This window comes from Mollisia scopiformis (genome assembly GCF_001500285.1).
Source record: "Mollisia scopiformis unplaced genomic scaffold LY89scaffold_9, whole genome shotgun sequence".
Classification (NCBI taxonomy): Eukaryota; Fungi; Ascomycota; class Leotiomycetes; order Helotiales; family Mollisiaceae; genus Mollisia; species Mollisia scopiformis.
Window position 1 is genome coordinate 424969 of NW_017263589.1, and position 13540 is coordinate 438508.

General features: G+C 47.1%; 5 protein-coding genes across 5 annotated transcripts; 3 read left to right on the forward strand and 2 right to left on the reverse strand.

Moving 5' to 3' along the window:
* Positions 1-864: 864 nt before the first annotated feature.
* Positions 865-2769, forward strand: LY89DRAFT_732171 (general substrate transporter; the record flags this gene model as incomplete). The annotated part of the gene is made up of 5 exons (XM_018219653.1): positions 865-893; positions 1018-1064; positions 1119-1606; positions 1688-2234; positions 2285-2769. The coding sequence occupies 5 exons, from the start codon at positions 865-867 to the stop codon at positions 2767-2769; spliced, it is 1596 nt and encodes a 531-aa protein (XP_018072973.1).
* Positions 2770-3362: 593 nt separating this feature from the next.
* On the reverse strand, positions 3363-4073 carry LY89DRAFT_559278 (uncharacterized protein; the record flags this gene model as incomplete). Its single annotated transcript, XM_018208435.1, has 2 exons — positions 3363-3728; positions 3912-4073. Coding segments are annotated over 2 exons (528 nt in total), but the record flags the coding sequence as incomplete, so codon positions are not given.
* Positions 4074-5643: 1570 nt separating this feature from the next.
* Positions 5644-6048, reverse strand: LY89DRAFT_732174 (uncharacterized protein; the record flags this gene model as incomplete). The annotated part of the gene is made up of 1 exon (XM_018219654.1): positions 5644-6048. The coding sequence occupies one exon, from the start codon at positions 6046-6048 to the stop codon at positions 5644-5646; it is 405 nt and encodes a 134-aa protein (XP_018072975.1).
* A 1023-nt stretch (positions 6049-7071) lies between these two features.
* Positions 7072-8930, forward strand: LY89DRAFT_706342 (carboxylesterase; the record flags this gene model as incomplete). The annotated part of the gene is made up of 2 exons (XM_018217517.1): positions 7072-7154; positions 7253-8930. 2 exons carry the CDS (start codon positions 7072-7074, stop codon positions 8928-8930), a joined length of 1761 nt encoding a protein of 586 aa, XP_018072976.1.
* Positions 8931-11048: 2118 nt separating this feature from the next.
* Positions 11049-13136, forward strand: LY89DRAFT_581854 (uncharacterized protein; the record flags this gene model as incomplete). The annotated part of the gene is made up of 2 exons (XM_018209130.1): positions 11049-11806; positions 11888-13136. The coding sequence occupies 2 exons, from the start codon at positions 11049-11051 to the stop codon at positions 13134-13136; spliced, it is 2007 nt and encodes a 668-aa protein (XP_018072977.1).
* Positions 13137-13540: the final 404 nt, after the last annotated feature.

Consider the following 13540-nt stretch of genomic DNA (forward strand, 5'->3'; position numbering starts at 1 on the left):
ATGCCACAAAACTTTCTAGATATTGGCTAGATGGTTGTTAGAGCTCAGATTCGACTGGTGGCATCCAGGTTGCGATTTGTGTTTGGAAGGGAAGTTCTGGAAGAGGAGATTATGATTGTGCCTGAGGCATCAATGCTAGCGCAGGGTTGGAAGAACCCCATATCTGCAACCTCCGTCTCCCTCCTTTCAACGTCTTCAAAGTAACATCACGCATGGCAACGGCATCGGAACATCAACTGGCCTAGCTGGCCCTATCTAGCGCGAGGATTACCGCTAAGGAGTATAGCAAGTGTCAAACCCACCTATTGTGCAGCAAGACTACACGCCAAAGCGGCACAGCTTTGACAGTCATCGTGTCTCATCACCAAGACCTCAAAATTACGGAAAAACTCTTTACTTTCATTCTTGTCGTGGCGCGTCTCCCCTGCCAAGGCTCACAAGTTTGTCCTTTCTCAATCGTCCAATATTTCTTAAATTCCAACCATGTCAAGTCACCCCGCCGGAGTTGCACGCGGATGTACGCCACAAGTCAAAACTATTGGGTATTTCAGAACGCCTTCAGCATGGAACCAACTTGCGCGAAAAATTGTTCCACAAACGAGAAGCTCAGAAAGGAGCTGGGGTACAAAGCTTACCCCAGAAGTCAGCAGAGCTATGGTGGGGATCCCCAATGCTGCCCCATAAGATACAAGACTACGCGATTTCTCCCCAGATTTTGTAGATGTTCAGACTTCGTCTCTCTTCTTCTTTTGCGCAAACTGAGTCTTGCTTCAAAAACAACTTTCAGCTTTGTCCGTTTTACTTTGGACTATACGATAGACCTAACAACTACCATTGAGTGTTACACAAATTCTTATCGTCAAAATGGCGGTCGGCTTCTTCAAAAACTACAGGTTAGTTGCCAAATCTTTAGAATGCACTACAGCGCGTCTGCAAATGATGTTGCTACGATACTGCTTTCGCAGAGAATTTCCGTTCAACATTTGATTGACTATACTGACATCCTACTCATCATAGGGTCTATATCCTGACCAGTGTAGCGTATATGGGCTCGCTGCTCTTTGGTACATATCCTCGTGCAGGCAGATTCAGTAGTCGTGCTAACTTATGACGGGCAGGATATGATACTGGCGTTATGTCCTCAGTTCTATCACTGGCTAGTTTCAAAAAGGATTTCGGTCTCCCAACAGGCTCGACTGGCTTTGACAGCAAAACCAACGCACACATCTCCCAAAATGTCGTCTCTCTGCTCACTGCTGGCTGCTTCTTTGGTGCCATATTTGCTTCAGTCATCAACGACAAGTTCGGACGCAGGATTTCCTTACTTGGCTTCACAATCGTTTTCATGCTCGGCGCCATCATACAAGTCACATCGCTCCATCACATCAGCCAGATGTATGGTGGCAGATTCGTCGCTGGTCTGGGCATTGGTGGAATGTCTAGTATTACTCCAATATTCGTAGCTGAAAACTGCCCACCACAAGTGAGGGGTAGAATCACTGGGCTATTCCAAGAGTTCTTGGTTATTGGATCTACATTTGCGTACTGGTTGAATTATGGAGTGTCTTTACACGTGAAGCCATCCACGTCTCAATGGCGCATTCCGGTACGTAATACAATGCAAATTCTTGATGGATTTTGTGAAATCACTTGCCTCGTCCAGCGATGCTGACAATAAGATTCCTAGGTCGGAATCCAACTCATTCCAGGGGGTATGCTCTTTATTGGACTCCTTTTCCTCAAGGAATCTCCTCGATGGCTTGCCAAGCAAGGCCGATATGAGGAAGCCACCGCATCCCTTGCCTACATGCGACGAGACGATGTCAATGACCCAGAGATTCTGAAAGAAATTGCCGATATCCGAGTCTCTATCGAGGAAGAACTGCAGCTTACCGAAGGTGTAACATGGAAAGAATGTCTTATCCCCGGCAACCGAAACCGATTTGCAGTTGCCTTTACCATCTTTCTATGCCAGCAATTCTCTGGAACGAACAGTATTGGATACTATGCTCCTCAGATCTTCCAAACTGTCGGCGTCAGCAAGACTAATGCATCTCTCTTCGCCACTGGTGTCTATGGTACCGTGAAAGTCTGTGCTACTGGCTTGTTTCTAATTGTTGGTATTGATAAGATCGGACGAAGGAACTCGTTGCTAGGAGGCGCCCTATGGATGATGACCATGATGTTCATTCTTGGCGGTGTCCTGCACACTCATCCTCCCAAGAACGTCAATGGTACGTTTCCTATTTGCAACATCCACTTGACTTCTGTTAACAGTAACCAGTTGTGTCGCCTGCGTCCATTGCCATGGTTGTCATGATCTACCTTTATGTTATCGGCTACTCTGCATCCTGGGGACCTATTCCATGGGTATATGTTTCCGAAATCTTCCCCACTCGTCTCCGGTCCTACGGTGTTGGTCTCGCAGCCGCAACCCAATGGCTCTTCAACTTCGCCATCACCTACATGACTCCATCGGCCATCTATCATATCGGCTGGAGAATCTTCCTAATGTTCGGAATCTTCTGCCTTGCCAATTTCGCATTCGTATTCTTCTTCATCAAGGAGACGAAAGGCAGGACTCTTGAGGATATGGATGTCCTATTCGGCACTGTCGATGCAGAGATCAGGGCTGCGGACATCGAGAGGGTATTGCACAAAGGCGAGCATGACGATCACGAGATGGGCGAAGTTGGCACGAAGGCTCCGGTACCAGAGACGTCAGACGTGGAGAATGTAGCAACTGGGGATGAAAAGACTGTCTCCTAAGGAATTGAGATTATGCCCCGAATGCTGACACAGCTTTGTTGTTGGACAAGTCAAATGCTGTTGAGGGTCAATCGTATGAGGTGGCGGTTTGTAATTTAGTTTTAATGATACTATCCTTCTCTTCGTCCTCGCGATTCCTGGCCTCGCTGAATGTCACGATGCACGAATACTTCAATAAAGGCTATTTTCATCCAAATCCCATCATTACCGATTCGGCAGGCACAGTGTTTCTTAAGCTGCCAGCGCACTTTTTCAAGCCTGAGACTCCCCTCTACGTCAGAGTGTAGCCACGAAATTCACTAGTTGCTCTGAATGCTCTGAATGCGCTGGCTGCGCCCATTGCGCCAATAGCGCACGCGCTAAATGCCCTGGGCGCTGCCCTTAAACTGCGGTAAACACCCTGCAACATCGCTAAGCCACAGCGCTTCATACCCTGAATGCGCTATAACTTGGGGTCTGGATTAATTCGTTTACGAACATGGGGACAAAAGTCCGTGCGTTCAGGGCATCAGAATCATGAATTTTATTAATTAATTAGCTGTAGACCAGCCACATCGCTTAATTAAGTCGTGTACCCAGAAGTCCTGCTGCTCAATAAGCCCATTGATCCATTCCTGAGGAATTTTGTCCCATTCTTCTAATACTGCTACAACCATTTGAACCTCAGTTGTTGGCTGCCTTAGGCGCCTATGGAGAGCTTGTTTTATTCTCCTCCAGCACTTCTCAATAGGATTCATATCAGGGCTAACTGCAGGATGGGGGAATAGAGTAATACCCATAGAAGTACGCCAAGTAGCACAAATATTGCTAGTAGTCTTGTGGCCGTGAGCAGAGTTGCCGTCTTCCATGAACTGAGGGGTCTTCCCAGGCCCCAAAACAGCCGCAAAAGCAGCTAAAAAATCCTGAATATAAGGCTTGAGTACTTGAGCAAGGTAATCAGTTTGTGTAAATGCCCCACTCTTCCCAGTTCCATGAATGTTGATCAATGGACTTTTGTATCCGTAGCCTACAGCACCAAAGAAGTATACAGGAATAGTGCCACCTCTATGCATTTGGAATTAAATGCAGTCAGGATGACAGCGTTCCTTCTTATTCCTAATACACCTCTGCTTGCATTTCTTCCCTCCAACTTAAAATGTGACCTCATCTGAGTACAGTATCTGACTCCATTCCCAAATAGTCCAAAACATGTGTGCTATCCCCCACAGCCACCGCGTATTGGCTTGGGTCTTAGTGAGGTAGGGCTTTTGGCAGCAGATACAAGAGTAGTATCCAGCTTCTTTGCAGCGGCGTTTGAGGGTCTTGACAGAGCAAGAGAGTTGCAATTCATCGTGTATTTGGATCCAATTCAGCACTCTAGTTGCATGGTCGGTGCAAATATACTCAATAATATCTCTAACCTCCTGTTCATTGAGGGATTCTCTGGGTCTCCCTGTGCGTGTAGGGCGCGCTCTTTCAGGCACATCGTATAGTAGGATCTTCCTAACTGTGCTGTCTCCTAGGTGGTAGTAGCCCTGGAGCTGTTGCAGGCCTATTTTAGCGAATTTGAAGAGCCGGCGTATGCCCTCTTTGTGCTTAGTTCTGATCTCTGCACCTGGGAGACGTGGAGACATAGGTGGAGTGGTAAAAGGATCCATAATGGTGGAGTTGTTGATAGTTTAGTCCTAATGTGAAGAGTTTTAATTTCGAGGTTCTACAGCCTGAACGCACGGACTTTTGTCCCCATGTTCGTTAGTGATCTACTACTGCCTGAAAAAGTGTATTTTGAATCGCAGCTTTACGAAGTTAGCGATACCGACACCCACCAGACCTGAAATAATTCGCTTGGGGCTCCACAGCCTGGAAAATTGTACTTTAAATGACAGCTCAATGAAACACGGACTACACTCTATGAGACAATAAAAGTGTATCATAACCTCTCATTCAAGATGGAGTTCCCATATTGTTCTTTGCAAATACCGGCACCAAGTAATAGCTGGAACTCCCCCTACCGGTGCTCCCTTCAGCCACAAAATCGGGCAAAGCCACGAAGGAGCGAAACTAGCTATTACTGCAGATTCTCTAGAGCTCGTAATTTTGTTCTGAAAAGGTATGAACTCTTAGGTAATTGAAAGGTGATGGCTAAGTGGATGGCATTTCATTTGACAAGATTCATACATGTACAGCGACACGAAACGTCTAGTGGATATTGACCACCTGGCTCCCCCCAACACTTTCCTCGACACCTACAACCCAGTCTTCTCCCTGCGTCGAGACATCTGCAGTTTATGTGCTGCTGTATCGGGACTCTTCATGTTCTCCACTAGATCGTGAATAGCTTTGAGTTGTGGGGTAACCCGATCGCATGTTTGTAGCATTTGCGGATGATTCTTCCACTCACTGAACCTATCAATAGTTTCGAGAAGGTAATTTCACTTGGTTGGTATGTTTGGTTTCCCTCATCCCATATGTGTTGTAGCTCTGCAGAGGAAAGTGTTGTAATTAGTTTGCCAATCGTCAGTGTACCACAAATAGATCCGTAGTATACCTGGCTTTCTTCGCAAGTGCAATATTCTCCGTATAGTCTTTCAGTTTTCAGTAATTTGATGATGTCTCTAAGATACTGGAATATCTGGCTGATTATTTGGGCCCTCAAGCTTGCTATGCTTTCTTACGCAATCATTAGAACTTGGCCTGCTACCTCGGCTATGGATTGTCTATTTCGATGTACTACTTACCAAGAACACCAAGGGAACACACATCTTCTATCTTCTTTCCTTTGGAGTCCAACAAGTTACCTTCTTGGTCGATCGTCCAGTCCAGAATTATCTCTTTGGCCAGTTTTTCATAAACCTCTTCGGCTCCAAGCTCCCAAGCTACCCATAACGGCAATTTCTAGTCGATCACTTGTTGCGTAGTTACATGAGGTTGAAACCAAGTCTTAGCCCATGGTCTCAGAAGATGCACCATATCGTATTTGTTGGACAACTCCAGCAGATCTCTAATGTCTTTCAGGCCCAAAACATCTGGGACCTCTTCGAATTGAGAGTGCATGATGTGGAGAAAGGTCTTGAATGCGACTGGGTTATCTTCTGGCAACCCCACAGTCCATGGGCAGGCGCTTGTAGAGTTCTGGGCTTCCTTGAAAGGACCGTAAAGCATGACTTTGAAGACAGGAGATGAGCGTGAGAGATCTTTTGAGCATATGAGGAATGTTTGTTGTTCCACTCCCTCAAGCTCAGTGCCTACCACGAGGGTCAAGTCACCGGCAGTATCGAAAGTAAAGGTGTGCTCTGCCATTGCTTGGCCTCGATGATCTTCAGTGTCAGTGTAGAAGTAATGTAAAGAGTTTCAGCTGCAAAATCAAAAGAAAGGAATGCAGTGTGTTTATATAATGCGAAAGTTGAGCTTGTGATTATGACTGTGGTGTTTCATCGTGAATACCCTAGGTCTCGGGAATCACTCTATGACTCTAAAGCTTTGTGCACAGTCACTTTGTTGGCAGAAACCAGCTAATCCAACATTTGAAGGTAGTGATTCATTATTTCGAACTCCGGACCAAAAGATTACTTTAAGTAGCATCGCTGCAGTTCAGAACCTCATGCCTCTACTTTCCTCTTCTCCGCTCGCGACCAGCATTAAGCGTGGTCGCAATCTAACAGCACATCATCGAGGGTGGCGCTGGAGAGATAATTCTAAAAATCAAGTCTATTCAAGGAAACTTAGACGGACATTACGTGCCATTCAAGAAGCGGTATGGCAGTAATAAGCTTCATGTCTCCATGGCCATGGATTACGCGAGCCCCTGATTTGGAGTTTTGCCAAACGAGAGCCGGATACAATGGCGGGCCGTCTCGTCGTGTCTAGCAACCCTACGGTTACTGGTTCTTGCACCAGCGTCTATTCTGGGGTAACTTGAACAGGGTTATATATATTTTCACTTGTTCTGTTCAACGTGTAGAGGCTATCCACAAAGTATGTACCTCCCTTCCACTAAGCTTTCCAGCGATGAGTCTCCACAAAATTGTGGGAAGCGAAATAAAATACCTATGAATCGTGGGGATCACATCAGTGCATACACATTTTCATCATGACGCGCGGCTCCGCTTATGCCCTTTTCTTTTCCATTATCCTTTTTCTTCGAATCTGGATATCATTTAGATGATCTCGCTTACAAACAACCGGTCTGTTCAGCCAAGTACCGAGCAATCCAAGCTGTTTTCGGGACCGAAGCAGCTTCCCCACATCGTGCATGGACCTGATGACGCCGTCAAACGTCCATAATTTTGTAAAAATTCGCCAATGGGGAGGGGTTAGACTAGGATGGGGCGAGGATTATATCCTCATTGTATGGTTCTTGCAATTTCAAAGAATATATATAGCGGTAGATTGGTGCTTTTGAAACGGTACGCTTTTCTTTTGTCAAAAAGCTTCCATTCAAGCTCAGGATGACTGCTTCGCTCTTTTCGGCCTTTGGGCTACTTAGTCTCTTTTCTGGCTGCAGTGCTGCAGCTGTTGAACCAACATTAACTTCGACGCCTCCGTCGACGGACACCTCGTCCGTTGCCTTAGCTGATTCCCCTACTGTTTCCATCAATCACTATGGAACGGTTCGAGGCAATCGATCCTCGTACATAAACTCAGTCTACAACTTCAAAGGGATTCCATACGCCGGTGCACCTACTGGAGCCTATCGTTGGAAACATCCACCCCACCCAGCTGTATGGAACGATACTCGAGATGCGACCACATTCAGTCCGGCTTGTCCACAACCAGGTGTCGCCAATTACAGTGAAGATTGTCTCTACCTCAATGTTTGGACGCCAGATAACGCGACATTGAACGACTACTACGCAGACCCTTCAGGTGGTGCTGGTGTGTTGCCTTATCCCAACGCAACTATATATCCTGTCTACGTATGGATTTATGGTGGACGATTTGCAGGCGGTGCTTCAAGTGATCCTCTCTATGACGGAGCCGGGCTTGCGGCCAAAGGGGTAGTGGTCATTACTATGAATTATCGTCTCGGCGCTCTTGGTTTCTTGGCACATCCTGAATTGAGCGCAAATTCTTCAAGTGGCACTTCTGGGAATTACGGTCTTGTTGATCAACAAGCATCCCTTCATTGGACGATTGAGAACTGTGCTGCCTTTGGCGGAGATCCTACTCGAATTACAATTGGTGGGCAACCAGCTGGTGCGGCTTCTGTCATCGAGCATCTAAACAGTCCTCTTGCAGACGGACTCTTCACTCAAGCTATTGCAGAAAGTGGCGTTCGCTATCCTTCTGATCCTCTGGTCGGCAGTCTCGCGGAGAGCTATCGCCAACTATCCGAAGCTGAGGCTCAAGGTACAGCTTACATCGAGAGTTTGAATGTCAGCAGTATCAACGAGGCTCGTGATCTCCCTGTTGAGGCTTTCCTGTCATCTGGAATGATGAGCGACACAACTTATGTTGGAACAGTCTTTGAGAACAACTCCAATTACATGGAACCACCTCTCTTCCGCCCGGTTCTGGATGGTTATGTCCTTCCGGCAACCTACGCATCACTTCTCGCATCAGGCAATCATTCCATAGTACCTGTCCTGACAGGAAATAACAAAGACGAAAGCGGAGCGAGTCCAGATCCGGGACTGAATGTATCAAGCTACACTTCTACATCTGAACTCGATTTCGGTAGCGTTGGCCTCGCAGATGAGTACTTCGCTTTGTACCCCGCTGGCAATACTTCCGCCTCAGCAAACAATGCCAGCAACGCATTCTACCGCGATCAAAGCCGCACTGGGACTTGGCTCTGGGCTAATGAGTATGTCTCAGGCTCACAAAACTTCTTCGCAAACGGCAACTTCACAACCTATACCTACTACTGGACCCATGCCCCTCCCAACCAAACCAGAGGAGCGTATCACATGAGCGAGATCAACTACGCTTTCAACAATCTGTACGCCACGGATAGCCCTTGGACTGCCGAGGACTATGCGATTGCGGAGATGTCGAGTTACTGGGCCAATTATATCAGGAGCGAGAACCCGAATGGGAAGGGATTAGCGACTTGGCCGGCGAATTCGGCCTCGAGTGCAGTGACGATGGAGTTGGGGGATGCGTTTGAGGTTGTTGAGGTTGCGAATTCGTCGAACATTGCTTTCATGAAGGAGTGGTTCTCAAAGTGGCCTGTGTATTAACATTGAGATTGATATGGATTAAGGGTGAATTTCGAATGTTCCAACCAGTTACTTGACTTGTGAAGCACCCAATAAGTATTTCATTGAGAATGAGTCCAAAGGACGGAAATCTCCAGATTTTACTAGGATTTGCTTTTGTTTATGTTAATTCCGCACCGATTTTGTCGTACATGCGCGAGATTGATTTTTACACTTTGCTGCAATTGATCACGGGGTATTGTTACCCAAATTATGCCCTCATCATTATACTAAACACATATCTGTCGAAAGAAAAAAGCCAACAGGAGAGTCGCAGCTCAAGAGCGGCTAAAGATGCCTTGGAAGGACGCTCTCGTCAAATGTGATGGGACAAAGTGAATCTTGCAGACTACTGCGTACCAAATGAGCTCGTGCATTAGGGGACTCCCTCTTGTCTGTTCCTCAGCTCAACATTTGTTTAGTGATGTCTCTAAAAAGGATCATTTGGAATAAGTGCAATGAGTGGTGAGGATCAACGAGGGGTAAGCGTGCAGTGTCTAGGCAAGTGATGTTGGAAAAAATGTCCCGCGACTATTTCGGAGTTGGTATTGGATCAAAATACTTAACCAATCAAAGATTAGCACCAGAATCTGCGATGGCTTGCTTTACAATACTCGAGTACATTAGTTCGACCGCTCGCCATGACGGGAGGGCGAGAAGCGGATTCTCCGGGGCCATCCAGGTAAGCGGTCCATCCCGCACGTCGATCATGTTGCGGAATCGGGACATACCAGAGCCATCAAGCTCCGATCGCGAACATATGCAACTTAAGAAATAGAAGCATCGGAATAAGAACATGCATGCCAAGCCTTGTCCGGCCGTGCATTAATGTTGAAGCTGTTTGGCCTACTGGATGTGAGCGCATCAATCTTGTTCTTTCGACCGATCCATCTAAGCTTTTGTAAGTATGGCCACAAACATCTACTTTTGCTACTGTATGCAACTAAAAAGGGGAATTCCCGAAACTAATGAACTGACGCGATGTAACCTAGATGCTGGGGAAGATCTAAAAGATCTACAGTACATACAAATTATGACCCCCACATGAACCCCTCTTTTGCCTACCCCACCTTGCGGGATCGACGACGCGGGACCGAATGCGCATTGCATTTCAGCTCGGAACTAGTTAAGTATCTCAAGAGCCAACACTTGCGAAAGCACTAATTAGGAGAGGACACTGCTGCACGGGAGAGACAAGTGAGCGTATCAGTCCCAATCACGAAAGACAACGAGCTTTGTTACGGATGCGATCATGGACCCCATGCACCTCAGCAGACCGAATGACACTTCATCCAGCCTAACCCGCCAAATTAAGAGGATATCACGGCTGGTGAGGTCCTAAGGATTTCCTAGATGCAAGAACTCGTACCGTTTCTCGCGGGTTCAATGAAAGTAAACAGAGATTATACAGAATCATATCCTCGAGAGTATCAAACATGTTGGTATCTATGGAGCTCTCTGCTTCAGCTTACGCGGTCTTCCGGCTACTTTGTGACTAGAGAGCTTAAGTTGGCTGTTGACGGCAAGTGACCAAACGCGCGGAAGCGGGATCTGAGCAGAGGGGTACATCGGTATGAGAGAGCGTCTCTTCTGCGTTCGTGCATATGCCTAGCTAAGCTCCTCAACGATTTGCGAACGAATAATAGGCCACGACCAAAGAGCGCAAGAGGGGTTTGCTTCTCAGCACTTGAGTGGATCCTGTAGTTTAGACCTAGGCTCGCAACTGCTTGCCAACTCACTGCAGCATGCAAAGAGCGCTCTTCTGGCTCAGAGTATAACACCCAGATTGGAACATGATCATCATGGTGCATTACCAGACCAGAGCTTCATGTCGTGATCGGAATCCCCGGCACAACCTCATCGTAATGTGGCTTGCGGGAGATTCTTTCAAATATGTCAGAGGTTGGGGACCAAGATTTGCAGTGACGGCTTTCTAGCTGCGAGCCAATGAACATACATGTCTTGGAGGCCTACAGATGTGTTCAATACACATATTTCAATACTTCCCCACGAGAATAGCAATTTCAAATCTCTAACCTGTACTCCGTACTGATTATTGATAAGCTCAATTCAACAGAAAGAATGGACGGTCCTCATCATATGCATAACATTTCAGAGATCTCTGCGGAGACTCTCACCAATCCCGAATTCACACCCGACAAACTTTCAATCATGAAGCTTAGAGATTCATCGTTCCTGAATAGTCGAGATTACCTCTCTGCCCCCACCACACCAACCGGTATCCGAAAGTCATTCGATTTCTCCAATGGCCTCGATTACAGCAAATCCGATTCGATGGCTCGCTCGAGTCGCCAAATCAGCTCCTCAACCCGTCTATCAAACTCCTTCAGACAGTCTCAGGGAGGCCTGAAGGTATCCATGGAGCTTACCCGCCAAGCCGAGGGCAAGTTCTTTGCATTGATGGATCTTGTATCTAACGCCTCTCGAGAAGCGACATCTCTCAAGGAAATCTGGTCCGCTTTGATTCAGGAGCGTGAATCATTGACCCGCGAGCGTGAGAACCTCCTGGAAACCATCACTGAGGTTACCGAGACGCTTGAGCGCACAGAGAGCCAACAGCACTCCCATGGGCGCGAGCACGAGCAGCGAAAGAATCAAGTTGAGAAATTGCTCGTTGAGCTCTCATTGGCTCTGAATAGTATTGCGGAGCATGAAAAGAAAGGGACGTCTCGCGACCACGAACTTTTGCGTGCTCGCAACGAGTTGCAGAATCTACGCGACTCTGTTTCTCGCTCAACCATCACCCATGACAAATTGAAGTCTGATTTCCAGGACATCGAGTCAAGGATCAGAATTGTTGAAGATGAACGTGATCATGCCAAGAGACACGCAGATAAGTACGTCAATTTCCCCACTGAAATGTCATTGTCTCGCTCAAGACGTCCATGAATACCCCATACTGATTATTCAATACCTAGATACCAGGAAGAGTCGCGAACTCTGAACCGAGAACACACCGATCTCAAGAGCAAGTTCATCGAGACAACGTCAAAGCTGGAGTCTGCGCGTAAGGAGATTCTCTCTTTCACAGATCGACTCAAGATCTCGGAGATGGATAGAGACAACTACCTTGTCGACAAGGAACGTCTGCAGGAACTCCTTCGCAAAGCCAATCTCAAAAACGAAGAGACTTCATTGGAGTTAATTGAGCTCACAGAGAAGCATGAACATCATCTGAGAGATATCAACAAGTCTAGGGAGACAATTCGTGACTTGGAGTCAGATGTCGACAAGTTTTCGACTACAGTGGATCACTTGCGCCGGGAGATCAAGACCAAGACGATCTCCTATGATGAAGCCGAGGCTCGAGCTGCAGAGCTCAGCTTGAAATTCGAGCATCTGAAGAGAGAGAACAACATGACAAAGGACAAGCTTAGTATACTCGAGGTCGAACGCTCCGAACAACAAGAAATCATCGACAGAATCCGTGAAGAATCTCGCTTAGCCTTGGTCGAGAAGAACACTCTCCGAGATGAGCTGGAGATGTGGCGTCACCGCACTGGCGACCATCAACGAACGATCAGCCAGCTCCAGGAGTCTTTGCGAAAAGCCGAGTCCTCACTCGTGGAGGTTCGCTCTGAGGTACATACTCTGAGTGATCGTCTTACTATCGCCGAGCGCGAGCGTAGTGAAGCTCGCGATAAGCATGGCCACCACTCCGGCGAGATCAGCCATCTCAAGGAGAAGCTGGTCATCGTTCAAGCTGAGCTTCGCTCCATGAGCGAAAGCCGCGATCGTCTCCGTGAAGAACTTCACGAAGCAAAGCTCCGGTACGAAGAGGTCACGGAGACCATGACTGAGTATCGGGATAGCAGCGGCGGCTTCGAGTTTGAGATTGAGCACCTTCGTAGCATGCTCCGTGAATCGCGTGAGCAGAAGGAGAGGGCTATCACTGCACGCAATGCTGCAGATCGTGAGAGAGATGAATATATTTCACGGTACGAAGAGAAGTGTCGTGAGATGGAACGATTTGAGCAAAGCGCATCCAGCCAGTTCCATTCGCGAATGTCGAGCGGAGGTGGGAGGACCTCTTCACGAGTTGTGTCGCGCACAAATACTGTGAACACCAGTGGTACAGCTGTTCACAGCGGCAACGGCAACGGCAACGGCTTTGGTCAGGGCAGCGAGTTCCGATCAGGAGAGCAGCAATCTGGAAGTATGGAATAATCGAAAGCCGTCATTCATGCATGTCCTGTTCAATCGTTGACGCTCTTCTTTCTGACGATTTTTGTAGTTTGTCCGTGTCATCAAGCTTCACTTGTTCACCATATGAGCTCCAAAAAGAAGTCTAAGAATGAATCTGGGATCCAGTTTGTGGTTGTCAACTGTCTTACAGGGGCACATTGTCGCTGTGTTGACGTTCTTGGAGAAATTGGGATGATGGATGTGCCCGTGGACCAAGCTGCTCACAGTCATATGGAGAAATTGCCATCACGAAAGTTATCCAGAAGATATTTACAGGAAAAGCTCTTCAAACCTAGTCTTACTTTCAAGTTTAGGAAGGATTAAAACATCTTTTACTCATGAGATGACCTGATAAGTGAAATTTATTCGGAGTTTAGAATAAGAAC